This window comes from Passer domesticus, chromosome Z (assembly GCF_036417665.1).
Source record: "Passer domesticus isolate bPasDom1 chromosome Z, bPasDom1.hap1, whole genome shotgun sequence".
Lineage (NCBI taxonomy): Eukaryota > Metazoa > Chordata > Aves > Passeriformes > Passeridae > Passer > Passer domesticus.
The window spans coordinates 35,665,453-35,681,554 of record NC_087512.1 but is presented as its reverse complement, the minus strand read 5'-3'; the positions used below and the strand labels follow the sequence as shown (position 1 = coordinate 35,681,554).

General features: G+C 38.7%; 1 protein-coding gene across 6 annotated transcripts in view; it reads left to right on the top strand.

The window, feature by feature from the left end:
* Window positions 1–16,102, top strand: part of PRUNE2 (prune homolog 2 with BCH domain) — a 129,864-nt gene that overhangs the window by 81,346 nt on the left and 32,416 nt on the right. For 5 of the 6 annotated variants that reach the window (XM_064402634.1, XM_064402632.1, XM_064402633.1 and 2 more), the window contains exon 9: window positions 454–1,255. In XM_064402634.1, coding sequence (XP_064258704.1) covers window positions 454–1,255 — 802 coding nt within the window. Of the gene's footprint in view, window positions 1–453; window positions 1,256–9,296; window positions 9,466–16,102 lie in introns of those variants that run through there. The other variant, XM_064402637.1, reaches the window with a different exon arrangement.

Below are 16,102 nucleotides of genomic sequence, written 5' to 3'. Positions count from 1 at the left end.
ACAGCTTCAGGTTATGAAGTCCCATCTACCAGACTGCTCTCATCAATTTGCTGTTGTTGACACATTTTGGGCCAGATGCTAATACTTTATATGAAGTTCAGAGTCATATACTAATGCAGTACAGAATCTGGAAAATATGAAAGCTAAAACTTAAGGCATCACAGACAGATCTAAAACTTTTAAACAGTGAAGTAGTAATACGATTTCTGTTGTTTGTACAGGGCCTAGCCTATGGGACACTGAATTGTTTGTGCCTTGGGGATGATTGCTCTGTTAATGTATAACCTTTTACAATAATGATGATGGTGATGATGTTATAAAATTCAAGTACATATTAACAGAGCACAGAAAACTGAAAAGAGCTTTATCTCACAGAACTGATTAAAGCATACTATGGTGACTAAATCAGCAATTCAGAAATTAAAAAGAGTTTCTATTTGCCTGTTCTTTTAGAAGCTGGCACTGACTCCCTACTTTGTAGGGAGGAAAAGCTGAGAAATTCCCATAAGAGCCCTGAACTGGAAAGTACAGACAGTAAAGAAGATGTGAGGATGCAGGTGTTACCAGCTTCACTGGAGATGGATTACATCCTTGTTACTGAGGAAAAAAATACACCTGCAACAAATGATACCCTTGAAAGAAGCAAAATTGATTTTGCATTTCAAGAATCCCATGAGGGCTTTTCACCAGGCTCCTTGGATGCATTTCAGGCAATATCCATTTCAAATGAAAGCAAAGATCATCTTGTTTGTGGGACTGGATGGGACACTGTTCACTTAGAAGAGAAAAATTCTTCTGCTGTGCCTCAAAAGCTGGATGGTGAAAAGAAATCACAGGAAAGCTGTGGGCAAGACGAGGGTTGGATTATATTGGGACAAAGTGAAGTAAGTGACCTATCACCTGAAGAAATTTCTGCCAAGACAGAGATGCCAAAATCAGAGTCCGGACATCCTGGTGAAGAACTGGCATCTGTTGTAGCGCAGGAACTGATTCTTGACACTTGGACAGAATTTCAGGTAGAAACTCCCCTTCAGAAACCTTTTGAGCATGAAAGCTGTTCTCCTTCAGATGGCCTGGCTGCTGAGAACATGAGTTCAGGCATTGCAGGAACATCAGAGTTGCAGGTAGCTGGTGGTGATACTACATGGGAAGCCAATTCTCAAGAGAAGCTTGGGAGCAACGTAGCAACAGAACAAGAAATGAAGGAGGAAATGGTTCTTTTCAACAGTGAAAGAGAATTTAATCAAAAATCAGGGTAAGTAAAAATCAACCTATTTTCTTTCAAAAGTCTTCTGTTCATTTGTTACTATGTTATTGAGGTGTGTGCCATTATGAACAGATGGCAAGACTTTCAAGTCTGAAGTATGCAAATTATTATTTAACTATCAGTGTATTACTTCCTTTCTGTAAACAGATTGTTGGTTCTTCATTACATGATATAAGCCACATTAGGGTTGTTTTGCAATTGATTTGAAGGTTACTTTCTTGCTGGAGTAAACCTGTCTTCCTTCTGTGAAGTCCCACTGATTGTATTACCTACCTTTAAATTTGAAACAGATATGGCCAGGGCATACAGGCCCAAGCCAGGTACTGATGATGTTGCCAGTATATGATGAGATTATGGAGGGATCGAAGTGAAGTACTATCTCTGCCCAATGCAAAACTGCTGAGAAGGAAGAAAGGAAGAAGTCAAGGCCCAGAGTCAGAAAAATGATAGAAGTGCTGCTTGTAGAGGAAAGAAAAGCATGAAGGAAAGTTGTGGTCTTTGTCATTATTTTCAAGCTCTAGTCAGATCAGAGGAGCATTTATGACTGTTGGAATTGAACTGGCAATTAAAGCATATTGAGTGAGTACATGTGGACCTGATTTTGGGTGGACATGCAGTCTTTGTGCTGGCAGTATTCCTCCTGCCAAGTGACTTTCTGCTGTCATCAGATGGAGTGAGGGGTGGCCCTTCTGACTCCGTTTTCTGCAGTGTATTGTAGAGGGTGCTTCTGTTGTTGACCTCTCCTCCTTTACAAACTGCAGGCTGCCATCAAGGGAGAGGAAAATCTTCAGAAGTGTTAGCAGAAGATGAGTACTCATCAGACCTGTAGAGCCTGAAGTAAACCAAAAATCGAGTGCTTGACCTTGAAACTAGCCAAAGCATGGTGGGTTGGCACAGCATTTCTGTTGCACCCAGTCCTCTAAGCTTGTAAATTCCAAAAGGAAAAATAGAAATTCTGAAATTTCCTATAAAAGAGAAATCTGGGAGAATTTGCCAAACAAGCAAAATTTCCAAGCAGCTGTTTTGCATCCATGTTGTTGTGTGGAAGGGTGGCTTAGGATTCTGCAAATCTAGGAAAGCTAGATGTCCTTTGACTAGGAGGTGCTTTGTTTGTAAGCCCTGGAAGCCATTTTCTGGTGTTAACCGCTGCACTGGGTTTCATGAAAAACAACTCATTTCAACTAGTAAAGATGCTTTTTTGACAAACCATACATTTCTGGTAAAAAATCATAGAATCATGAAATGTTCTGCTCACAGCCAGTAATGACTGGGACAGCAAACAGGATGAGTTGTTTAGAGGTGCTGGCTAGTTGCAGGCTTGCAAATCTGACATGAAGAAATAATCTGTAATTTCCTCTGTCTCCCATAAAGTATTTTAAATTAAAACCAGGCAGATGCTGGCCCAGTCTTAAGTCACACTGATTAATTACATGCAGGCAGCATCCTAGGGACTTGTCATACTTACATTCCCATAATGTAGAGAGGAAAAGAAAACTCTAGGTATCTGATCTAGAATTATTTGTAAGTAAACCAGCACATTTTCAACTTGAGATAACTTTGATGCAGTAAGACTCTTAGTTAGACACCTCAGGAAGAAAATCTGATTTTTGAACATAGACTGGTACTAGAAAAAAACATTTCCATGCCATGGATTTATACGGGTGGGTTAACATCTTATTGCTATAAATTGTTATAAATTGCTATAAAATGCATTTTGAGAAGAGCTCTGCTGTTTTTTAGGAACTTTGGCAGATCCTGAAGTACTACTCAACAATAGAATAGTTCACATTGGAATTTTGCATGTAGTACATTCATTATTCTTAGAACTTATTGTATTTGCTTAGAGTAATTCCCACATTAAAATCCAAAACTGGACCATGTTAATGTTCTTGTGTTTTCAATAAAATTTTAAATGCATGATGGAATATGATGCATCCTGCAAGAAAAAGATAAAATAATCATTGGTATAGAATATATATGATCACTATAGCTTCTAGTTTAGTCTTTTCTCTTATCTTAGAAGTTGTTTAATACTAAATGCCTTTTTAGTCAATAGCAGTGGCTGTTTCTGTCCTTTACACTACTAATACTGATGCCCAGTATAAATTAAGGAATTTATTCAGTTTCAACCTTAACAATTAATTGTGGCAGCGTGGAGCCAGTAAAATCTTTTTTGCTTTGGATTTAAGTTTTCTTGTTAGATTTTTTTCTTGGTAAATTGTAAACTTTAATGCAAGTTTCTTCAAGCATTAATTTTATTAAAAGTAATTAATCCTCTTCTGTGAGTATTTTGTATGTAATAGAGATTGCTTTTGTGGTGTGGTTTTCCCCTCAGTTTCCCCTCTGCTTGGTAGTTGGTATGCAGTAAACTTGTGGTAAGCTTATGTCTTTGGTCAGTTAGGTAAAGACTTCAGACTTCCTAGAAGAACAGACAAATGCATCCCTGTGCATGCCCACAGCATGATCACAGAGGCCTTAATTCCTTTGAAACCAAAGCAAACACACAAAAAATACTATGATGAAACACATACAGGAATCATTATTTCAAGATGATATGCCCATTTAACGAAAGTTCTTACATAAACAGCTGAAAAACTAGCAACTGACATGGTAGAAGTATGCAATTAGAAATGCTTTCTTAATGTATTTAATTGACAGTTTTAAAAACAGAAGATCCGTCTTAAAACATTACTCAGTATGCTGCTTTTGACTTTTTAGTCTGAAATTAACTACCCTTCATGGCCAATGAAATTTAAATTAAAGTGATGCAACAGAACTGCCAGCCTATGGGAGATTAGTGAAGAAACACTGGTGTTACCACATAAGAGTAAGAAACTAAGGCTTTTGTGATTGTTGCAATAAAATTTCTGGAAGGCATCTGATTGTGCTAGTCATCAGGAGATGAGTCTGCCAAAGATTTACATCAAAGTAGGATGTAAAGAAACTCTTCATTGCTAGAGTGGTGAGGCACTGGAATGGGTTGCTCAGGATAGCTTTGAATGCTCCATCCTTGGAAGTGTACAGAGCCAGGCTGGAGGGAGCACTGAGCAACCTGATGTAGTGGTAAGTGTCCCTTCCCCAGTCAAGGGGCTTGGAACCAGGTGATCTTTGAGGTCCCTTCCAACCCAAATCATTCTGTGGTTCTGTCATCTTAGAAAAATAAAGAAACTTACCATTTGTATTCAAACTCAAACCTAGCCAATGAACAGCTGAATTAGTAGTACAAAGTTTATGAAGTCACTTAGTAACTGTCTTGTAATCCCTTTTACATCCATATGCCCCTGTTTAGGAAAAAAAAAGAAAAAGTTCCTACGTGTACAGTGCTGAAGTATGTTCCTTTTGTAGTGGAGTAAGGGTCAGTGAAGGATGAAGTTCGCATTGTTTCCTGCTTTTGTCCAGCAGATGTCTGCCACTTCTTCTAATAAAAACTGCCTGTTACACAGAAGAGATGTTGGAACTCTGACAGCTGAAAATTTTGAGCTTTCTGAATTTAACGGTGCCAGCCCTTAAGTAAACACCTCATTTGACCTGAGATCTTGGAAAAGGCTTCAAAAATTGAGTGATAGCACAGAAACTGTGTGTGTAGTTTGGATAGTATTGTGTGGTCTCACAGGGTGAAAAATCTTGGATTTGGGATTTTAGTATATGGTGATATAAGGGAGCCAAGATGGAGCATTTTGGGTGTGGGTTAGTTGTCTTATTTGCATCTTCTTCTTCCTTCTTCTTCACGAATCTGGGTGGTTTTCTCTGGGTGACAGATGTCTGCATTGCAGATTTCAGGTGACCATAGTTGTGTTAGAAGCATAAATAATATAGATGTCAGCTCTTTATTGGATAATTTGGACTTAAATAGCCTTGAATAAACACCATTTTAGCTCACTTTCTCTACTTGTTAGAGAGAGCTGACATCTTGTGAGTTTGTAATAGATAAGGATAAAAAACTTCAGACTCAGACTTCAAAAACAATGTCTCCCGAGTTTTATTCACCCTGACCTTGGAGCAAGAAAGATCCTGGTATTCCAACAAAGAGGGAATTAAGGTTTTGAAACAGAAAGCATTAACAAAAACTAGAATGAAGAAGTGCCTTAAAATCTTGATGTCTGCTAGTCACTGCCCTTCATCCCAATGTCACACGTAACAACTCTCAAAGGTGTTTTAAAGAAGTCCATGGCTAGGGGTGAAGTTCTTCCATCCTTTCCTGTTCTATTTCTGCAAGGAAAAGCTTCAGCAGGGAGTGAAGAATAAGGATATTTACTAGTATTAAAACACTGTAGAAAAGACACCAGCTTTTCTCAGAAATACACAAACACCAAAAGTAACAAACCCTAGAGCTTCTTTGGACTCCTAAAAAAAGTACAAAAAGTACAAAAATATTTGATAGCTCATTACTAATGTCAGTCTTTCAGGGAAAAAACCCCAGCTTTTTATACAGCATGTTAGGTGGGCAGGATTACATACTTTGCTGCTGCTGCTGACTGGAGGTGTGCCAGCAGTAAAGTTTATGAAGATGGGAGGTAATTTGCTTCTTGATAGAAGGTGTCTTGTCTTACAGAGCTATATGAAGGTTGGAGGTGATGAATTGGTCAGGAGCCAGAGGGAGAACACTTCAGATGGCTAAGCTAGTTTTTACCCAGCATATTCCTCAGAGTATTTTAGTGACTGTGTATACCAGATCATTCTTGCTTTTACCTTCGCTGTAGGGCAGTATTATCCTTTTCCTTATTAGAAGGAGTTACAAAGAGCTGAAAAAATAATATTAAATGATGTATTGACTTGAGGATACAAGAAGCAGTGGGAACAGTAGCAATAAGAACAGAGATATTTGGAAGGTTTGAGGGAGAGCTTAAAAAACTGGTGGCAAAACAGAGCAGAAGACAACTTCCTTTGAAGAACTACCATAATGTATTTAACCTGCTAGAATAAGTCTTCAAATGAAAGCTTCATTTATCTTTCTGACAGTATTTTCTCAAAGTAACAGAAATAATTATTTTCTGCTCACATTACGCTTTGGAAAAGATAGTTCTTCCACTGCCTCTGTCTGAAATATCCCTCTGTGACCACTACTATATTGCTGACTATTAAAATTGCCCAGTAGGGGAAGCAATCTAATATTTCATTAATAGAAAAGCCTGCTTTCATCACATTTCCCTGTCTTGCCAGTGAATAAAGATAATCAAATTTAATTAAAGAAAAATATGTGACTGTTACAAGATTAATAAGAATTCTGAGAAGAATTTGCTGTCTCTGTGACTTAGCCAAATACAAATAAATCTCAAAGCCATTAATTATTTGAGTCAATATCAATGCCCAGTACTAAAATTAAATACTGACAGACTGGAACCCTGGAAAAAGTTCACATTGATTCCAGTGACCAGAGGTTTCACCAAATATTTTCTCAAAATGTCTGTTATGTCATCCCAAAGCTAGAATAAGGCAGTGAGTTAGAGATCCCAGGTTTGCCTTATTCTCTTACGGGCAAAGCAGAGATGCTATAGATAGGATGCTTAAAGGCTTGAAAATCTGTTGTAAGAAAAAATAAAATAACATGTACTTCGCTTTGGATACCCGATTCCTTTTTTGCCTTGGAAATCTGTGGGGCTGCCATCTTTCACTTCTGTCAGGATTGTTTATTAATTGGCCAGATCCATTGAAAAGCAGTTCCAGGCACTCTGGGGACCAGGCATGCTGCTTCAGTTATGCTTCCAGCTCCTGCTGAACTACAAGATTATGGACTTGAAATGGGAATTGAACTTGGGTCTCCCACTTGGCAGCACAAAGCATGACATTTGACTTAACACAAAGACCATGCTTTAAAGGTTAAAACCAAACATCTAAGTAAAGGAGCAGCTACTGAGAAGGTTGCTTGTAGGAAGGTCGTGATGATCTCATTTTTGTAAAAACAGCTTTAATATTTACATGGCAAATATCAAGACCTTTATAAAAATCTCTTAAGAAGAAAAGAACAGCACTTTACTGACTGAAAAACAACTTCAAAAGGGAAAAAACCCCACAACTTACTATTATTTACTAATTGTACTGAAATTTTAAATAAATTGTGAGATTGCCCTGATAGAGCCACTTTCTTAAAGCAAGAAGACCTGGACTTAGTTACTATGGTTGAGCAGTTAAATGAAAACATCCCTCGCTATTAAAAGCACTACTGTTTTCTGACCTAATTAATTATATGTTCCAATCAATATGATCGATGACAAGAGACGTCAGCCTAAAGTGTTAACAAGCTTTGAAACTTTAACCCTGTTCACACAGACCTGACTTCAGCAGTGAGCCTCAGTGGGGTAAGTGGACCCAGCAGAGCATCAGCTAAGGAATCCATGGACTGGTTCTCCCCTTTGCACAACGGGGGAAATGTGCCAGCAAGTGGCTGCTGACTCTGCTGGACGACCCCCAGGTTTTTGCATGCACAGACTGTGAGGGCATAAAAGCCCAGAGTTTCCTGTGTTCAGGGTCCTTCCTCAGAGGCACCCAGCTGAAGCTGTTCTTTTGTTGTTACACCATGATTAGGTTATTTTAAAGATTGATACTCAGCTATGGGAAGCAGGGGGTTGCACTGGTAAGGAAACCTGGTCTGACCACGTGAGTGTGGGGTCCAGCTCAGGTGCTGGGAGTGTGACTGCCAGAATGGCTCCTGGGTGGTCAGACAGGGAAGTTTCCTCAAAAACATCCTAAAATCTCAAAAATATTCTATGGTACTCGGCGCATGGAGAATTAAGACCTTGTTTTCTGCCACATTAACTGATTTCACAATTTCACCGTAATCTTGCTACTAATGATTTCTATTGTACATAAATACTTCATAGCTTTATTTTCTAGGTACGGGAAGTCTGGTAATTATGGACTTTTGGGTCCATGATTACTAGGTTTATGGACTTTTGATTTTAAATGAAATAAATCTTGGCCAGTTGAAAAGGTGCTAGAAACATCACCATCACTGGAAATTTTATGTACAGCTAGGTGACAGAAGCATCAAAGATGATGTGTCTGCAGCACCGTCCTCTTTGGAAATGTATTTTCATATTGGTGATGGTTTTTTAATTTCTTGAAATTATTTGTATTTATTTGTTGTCCTTTAAAATAGCATCTGGGACTGACTTACCAGGACGCATGTTCAGATAATGACCACTTTCTCTGTAGGATTGCTAATACCATGAAGAACAAGGTGCGAGCCACTGAACTGTAATTTACACTGTGCTGTAGCTGTGCATGGAGCTGTACTGAAAAGAGAAAATGGGGTTAGGCTTTTGTTTGTTTTTGGCTGTTTCTGGCTAAGCAGTGTGATGTGAAAGCTTCTCCAGTTCTCATTCTTTTCCAGGAGGATCTGTGCAGTATGAAGAGAGAAACCAGATGAAGGTTAGGCTGTCCTAGGGTCTGTTGCCTTGCTGTGGGGATTAGGATTGGAAGCTGTTTTTCATTTGGAAAGGAACCTGGATTTTTTAGGGAGCCTACTCGCAATAGACTTTTATAAAAGGAGACTGTGCAACCATACTGCCTGGGAAGAAGTATCCTTTCTTTCCCTAAGAAGCACAATCAGGACCACAGGCTGTGGGCATAGCTTCCGGCTGCACATAGTTTGTGTTTTCAGAATCTACCATGCCTTCTGAACTGGTGGTTGTTGGTGTTTTGGATTTTTTGTTTAAATTTGCACCTGTATTCCCAGTGCTAAATTGCAAACTGAAAAAAAAAAAAAAAAATCCAAACCACGTCAGAATGTGCTTGTGCTCTGTAACTATCAATGCAAACAGAAATGAGGACTGAGATAAGTTGAATCCATAGGAACTTTTGTCATGCAATCGCAGCATAAGCTTTCCTCAGGCAGGGAAATGAAGCAGCAGGGAGCCTTTTTGCTGCCGCCGGCTGACTCGCTGCATCAAAGTTTGATGATGCTCCGACGAAGCTCCACAGGGAGTGTGAGAAAGAATGGCAATTTTCACGGCCGAAGCACAGCTCTGCATCTGTGGAAGTGCGCCTGTCAGCACAGCCCGGCGGCTGCTGGTTCGCCCGGCCGGCTGCGTGAGGGCAGGTGATCGCCCGTGTTCAGCAGTGCCGCTGCCCACGTGACGGGAAAATGGTGGAGGATCTGTATTCCCAGTAAACTGCTAGGGAACCAGGGATGCTGAAGTGCAGCCGTGAAGCATCTTTACTATTTTTGCAGTAGAGAGGCCTTTTCAAGTCTTCAGAAGGTAAGTGTCTCTCGTCTGTTGGCTCCGAGTGACAGATGTGCAGAAGATTTTCTGATTAATGGCTCTTTATTGCAGTTACTTTAGACAGAACAAGGGTAAATGCTAGTCAGCATGATGCAAAGCACTCCGGACCTCATTACTGAAAACAGGGCAGCTGTATTTTAATTCTGTTGCAGCTCTTTATGAGAGAAGCTTACATCAGTTGAGAAGGATTTCTTTTGTCTGAGCACAGGCATGGTATTTATAATTAGGAAACAAAACTTCACTGCACAGTCACCTAATATGCTGCATTATTTTCAGCTTTTTTTGCCTAGCTCTGAGGATACAATGGGCAAAAAGGGATGAAGGGGCATTGCCAGCAAATATCTTGCTTTTTAAAGTGCTTAATTACTGATAGCTCCACTGTTTGTGACAGCTCTCATTGTAGGATACTTGGCATTATAGTTTCGGGGTTTTTTCCCTGTCAACTGAAGCATATGATTTTTGAATTTTTTGCAATGTCCTCTTAAAATGTTACAGTGAACAGTATATGTAATTTTTGAAGGTTAACTGATGAAGGATGTAGCAGATCTCAATGGTAAGAGATTAGATTACTGCAAGAGTTGGTTTGTGCAGGCAGTATTTTTTTTTAAATGAATTATAGGAGCTTGATTCAGCTCATTCAGTTAAATTGCTTTTTTGTCTGTGATGAAGGAATGAAAATATTCTTCAGTTCCAAGTATGGTAAGTGCATAAATGATAGTGATGATAGTGATATACAGGAGGCATTGAAATACATGTAAAAATATTGGCTGCTTATAGGAAAGGAACATTGAAAGGAAATGTATGCAGGCTTGTTTCTTTCTGCAGCCAGAATTCTTCTAAGGGGACTGGGGAAGGGAAGGATTGGCAGGCAGAGATGTAATTTCTGGATTTATGTATATTTACTTGGAAAGCAAAGCTGTTTTGAGAAAGGGAGGATGCACACAGCTCTAGCAGCACTATCAGGAGGCATTAAAATAACCATGGAGGTCAGAGCGGGGAACAAAGCACACTAATTCTTACCCTGCCAATTTCTTTCTTCCAGGGCTGCCATGTTCATTCTTTCACTCTCAGCAGCACTCTTCACTGATATCTTATGTGGGGTAGGGATGTACGAAGATCTAAAATAGCCTTTTCTTTCCTGGCCTTGATTAGTCTGGTTTTTTTATTTTGCTTTCCATAAATCTGGATAGTAGAAAATCCATGTAGTTAGAGACTAATCTAGTTTTTGCATACATTCACTACTTTAAAAAACTTAGATCCTGCTGCAAGCAGTCTGTTGCAATTTTGTGGCATCTCTCTATAAAATTCAGCAATAATAGAACAGTGTTGTTTACGGCTTGTAATGTATCTGTAGGAAAAGGCATATGAAAAGAAAGCCATCTTAAAGCCCCAATCTTTGTTTGGGCAAAAGTTACAGCTTGCAAACTTAATAAGAGACAACACGTACATGAGAATATGTTTTTGAAAGCATCTGTGAATATTGATAAGGCTTTTTTTTATCATTGTAGTGTCTTCAGGATTGGAGACACTTCCTATCATGTCCTGTATAAATACCCAGAAAATGACAGTGCTACTGCAACAACAAATAATACTGAGGCAGGGGAAGGTGGGAGTGACATTCCAGTTGCTTGACAGATTTCATAGTTTATCTACTTTGTTTTTCCTTTGGACGTTGAAGGAAGTAGTTTAGCTGTTGCAGGATTTTAAGAATTAACTCATTATTAGTTCTTAGTATATGTTGTAGTTTGTGTTCTTATCTACAGCCTTGCACCTATGAAAAACCTATGACAGCAGCAGATGGGACTTCTGTATTTTAGGCTAACAGATGAAACCTGACTGTGTCCTGCACACTGGCAGCAGACTCTAAAGAACTATCTGCTGGGCAGTAGCCCAGCAGAATACACCATTGCCTGCTTGTAGAAAGTAGAGCATATAGCTAACCTTGCCCATGTATTTCCCTAGCTGTAATATGTAAGTGCCATCTGGAGGAAGGAGGAGCCCCATTTTCTCTCCTCCTGAATATTACTTACTCGGTCTGACATTTCCTGTCACTCTGACTCTTTCACATCATTTTTGCTATGACTGACATTACTCCTCTTTCCCACACTTGGGCTGGTTTTTATCTTCCTACTGCTTCTTGTGGCACTTCCAACTCAGTGACAGAGATCTGCTTCTGAAGATAACTGGTGGCTTTCTGCATCTCCCATCTCTCTTTGCACATGCCTTTTAGGCCTGCCAGCTGCAGGGTTTAACAATCTTTCCTGCTCCCAAAACCCCTTGCCAGAGCAAGCTGCAGGCTTGCATGTTTTCCAGTTTTACTGCTTCTGTAGAGCTTGTGTGCTCTGATTATGAGTCTTCCTTGGCTCATGTTTGGGACTTCTATATATTTTCCCAAGTTGATAATTTCCCAGTATGGATGGGAATTAATTTCAGTTACCAATTTACACCCAATTGGATATTTCCATTTTAATTTTCTGGCTAAAATTCCCACTCCATATTCTGCATTGTCACTTAAATTACCCTACTGTTTGTCGCATCTTCAGCAACTGCAGCTTTAAGAGGCACTAAAATTTGACATTAACACCTTTTCAGAGCTTTTTCTTTAAGTCACCCATAGCCAAGACAGGGAAAATGTAGCTGTTGGTTTTTCCTAAATTTGTAGTAGATCAGCTAGGAATCTAAATTATAATAATATTGAATAATATAAGTTGTGAAATCATTGATACAGTAACGCTGAAAAGATGGAAAGGTATACATTTGGCGGTGCAGTGACACAGATGTGGGAAAAGAAGACAGAATTTCACAATATTTAAGGTACTGAGGAAATAGAAATATTTGGAGGATGAGATGATAAATAGGATTAGAGAAAAGGAGTATGAGGGGAGGAAAAGATAGAAGTCATACAATATTTCTTTTCAAAAAAAGTTGTCATGTATCATTTCCTGTCAACATATGGTCCAAAAGCTGAGCTTGAAATCAGAAGAGTGTTAGAAAAATACTAATGCTTTAATGGATGGATGAAAAAAAATCTGTATATCTTGATGTTAAGTGAATTCTTGTAATTAACAGCTCTAAAAGTCATTATCACATTTTACCACGTGGGCAGGTCATACTTCACTTGTTATAAGATGCTTTTTTGAAGCATTTTGTTCCAGTCTAGTTTAGGATGGTAATAAGTGTCATCAGCACTGTGGATGTCATCATGTGGACATGCAGAGAAACAAGTCCATTAAGCAATGCAAGAAATTGCCAATGTTACAGAAAAACCAAGTGGTAAAGAGAAATAGCCACTGAAGTTCAGGTACTAGCTCCGTTTCAGAATTAATGGTTATGAATGATGGTTAAGAGCAGTGTGAGGCATTTTAGCATGTTTTCATTTGGAAACAAATGTGCTTGATATGGCATAGACTGTTACAGTTGGAAGGGATTTTCCGCAAGTCCAGTGGAGAATAGACAAGTCCAGTGTCTATTAAAACTTTCTAAAGATTTTTTGGCTTCTGATCCTGCAACCTCACCTCTGTCAACTACTTTCAAATCATTAGCATACTTCCTGAAAGTGCAGATGGCTGCACTGGGTAGAAGGTGCACCCTGCTTTATCAAGTGCTTCTGATATGCCAGTTGCATCATTTGAAGCGGCAGGTATTCTGATGGTTGGTCCTGACAGCACAGTATGGCAGGAAAATGGTCACTGTGAGCCATATATTCAGGAAGAGAAACTGGTTTAAAAGTTAGGAAAACTGAAACTGAGTTTTCTCAGGGAATAATTAATCACTCAATGAGAGCAGAAGGTAGGAATCACAACCCCGGCGTCTTAATAAATTTTAAAAATATAACTTAAAAAGAAGATGTATTTTCAGGTTATACTTATGGAGCTTTTGAACCAGGTTGTTTTAATTTCTACTTTCTCTGCTGGCATTACCATGTTGCATTTGTAATGTTTGTTCAAGAGTGATTGTTAACAGATAATCTAGATATGTGGAATATTATCTGCAGAATACAACATCTATTAAGAGATCAGAAACATGCTTTCTAAATGCTAATACTGCTTTGAATCTACACAGCATATTGCAGGACCTTGTGATCTTTCAGTATTGATGGAGGAGCACCCATAAACTCCCTAGCTTTGTGTTGTTAATTCTGGTGACTTTCCATTGTTTCAGTAAAGAGCAGTAAGGAGCAATGATCTAGGCACCTAACAGAGAACAACCCCTGCTCTTAGGACAAAACTGTGTGGTGGTATGCAAAGAAATAGGTGTTAAGTGATATGTTACTTCTGCCTTAGAATTTGTTACTCTCTGCTTTTGCATACAGAATATTGTCTAAGAGAATATTATTAAAATGGTAATATTAGTAACCTAGCAGGTTCTACATTTCTCTGTAAGAGGCATAGTTGGAGACAGTGCTATTATATGGATGCATACAGTGGTTCCAAAAGCACCACCCTAAAGAATTGTGTCCTGTCCATGTTCGTGCCATGAAGTTGTTACGTGGTTTTGGAGACTCCGGGATCTGCTGCCGGCAGCATCAGTCTGTCTTGCATTTCTAAGTCCCCATTTCGGCAAGACATCTAGGTTTGGAACTTCAATTTCCCTCATTTTATATTAAGATGCATTTTTATTTCATGTGTCTGGAAGTCACATATAATTGGAAGAAGGCTGGAGCCCTGGATCTCCACCATAGGCTGTCCTGATCCGTGGGCATGTACATAAGGTTGATGAAATAGCCTAGAAGTCCACTATCCTTGTTACTTGGATTTGTCCCTTCATGGCTCTCTGCATCCCTCCATGTCTTTTCCTGTTTCTCTTGTGCTGTGACACAGGGAGGGAGCTGGCAAAGGGTCAGGACAGACGGCGTGTGCCTGCCTAGCAGCAGTGAAAGCAGCAGCATATGTTTAAGAATAGCAACTTTTTTCTTTGCCAGTCTTAAGCTGATACGAGGAGCCAGGAGAGCCTGCCACTATGACAGGCTTTCTGGAATGAAATGAGGCTTATAGTATAAGTTAAAAAAGAGTAACAAGGGAAAAGATGGGTAGATAAACAAATACTAAACAATGAATTTGATTGGAGACTAGGAAATGTTTTAATAAAGAATGGTTGAAAACGTATTCAGTGGCTCTAAGTGAGAATTTTAACATGTTTGCAAATCTTGTGGCTGTGTAAGGATTTTTCTACAGAAAGAATATTGCCTGTTATTGTTATGCCTGACTTTTTCATTCAGCTCGCATGCTGAAAATGGAGCAAAATGTTAGTACATGAAAACTGAAATATAAAAACCAAGGAACTTACGATTTTTTGCTAATATTTTGCCATGGCTTATGCTGTGGCTTTCATAAATGACATATATTTCTGTAAAATATGATTACAAGCATGTAATCTACTAGGAAGCAAGCAGAGTGACAATGGTGAATTAGCATTTGCACAGATATTTGATGAATAAACCTTTCGGCTCAAACAAACCACCACAGCTTTTTTATTTTATTTTCCTTTTCATACAGATGTGAGAATAAAAGTCTCATGCTATGCATAAATTATAGTGCTCAATCTATGGATTTTTCCTAAACTAATTTGTGATTAAGAGCTACAAAATAAATAGCAAGAGAAGCACTGTTAATTTCTGACATATGGTTGCTAAATTCAGGTCTTGGGAGGTTATAAAATTAATCCATTTTTACAAGTCACCTGCATACAGTATAATTATTTTACGCAGCTGTGAGTAAAAGTAATTACTTTTTTATAGTCTCAGATATCCTGGAGTGGAATCCTTCCAATACACTCATTTTTTTGGTATATGGATAGAGCTGAAGCATGATCTCTGACTGATGCTGACTAAATCTTGCACAGTGCATGTCAATTTGATTTGTTGCATACTCTTCTACAGTTTAGGGATCATTAATTCTGCTGAACCTAAAAAAATCACACTGCAGTCTCTTTTATCTCTGAATAGGTATCTGCATAAATTCTTTTTTATTGTCTGGAAGTTTTGTAGCAGGGGACTAGTTACTGGAAGTAATTTTGGTATTAGTGGGTACATATGCTAATGGGTTGCTTCATCTCTTAGTGCACAGTCCATTTTGGTTTTTGGGGACTAATGTTCTTGCTTTCTTTCTCTGTTTTTTTCTGTGTATTTTCATCAAAGTTTCTTCACACTGAAGCCCACTATTTTGTCAGCTGTTATTTCTAAAATTCTGTATTCTGAAACACTTTATTTCCTAAAGCATCTCCTTTTGGCTGTAGACACAGTTGATACTGAAGTATGTTCAGCATTTCTCTGACTTTGCAGAACACTGCTACCTGTGTAACCAGGACAGTAAACATCAAAAATCAAACATATGCAGATTATATTAGGATTTGTTATTAGTCCAATAATGTTAAAGGTCTCAGAAATAGTACATCTCTGTTATAACAGTTTATGCAGTTACATCTACTACTGGAAGATGATGGACAGACTGACTTTCTTCTCTGAGCACTCCAAGCAGTAAAAGTAGGAAGTAGACATTGGCTGTTCTTTCTAAAAATGCTGTTGTAGTGATGGTCTGTAAACCTTTAATATCTTTTCTGAACAGAAATGGTGCAGAAATTACAAGCCACAGTTGTGGAGTCTGTGAAAGAACGG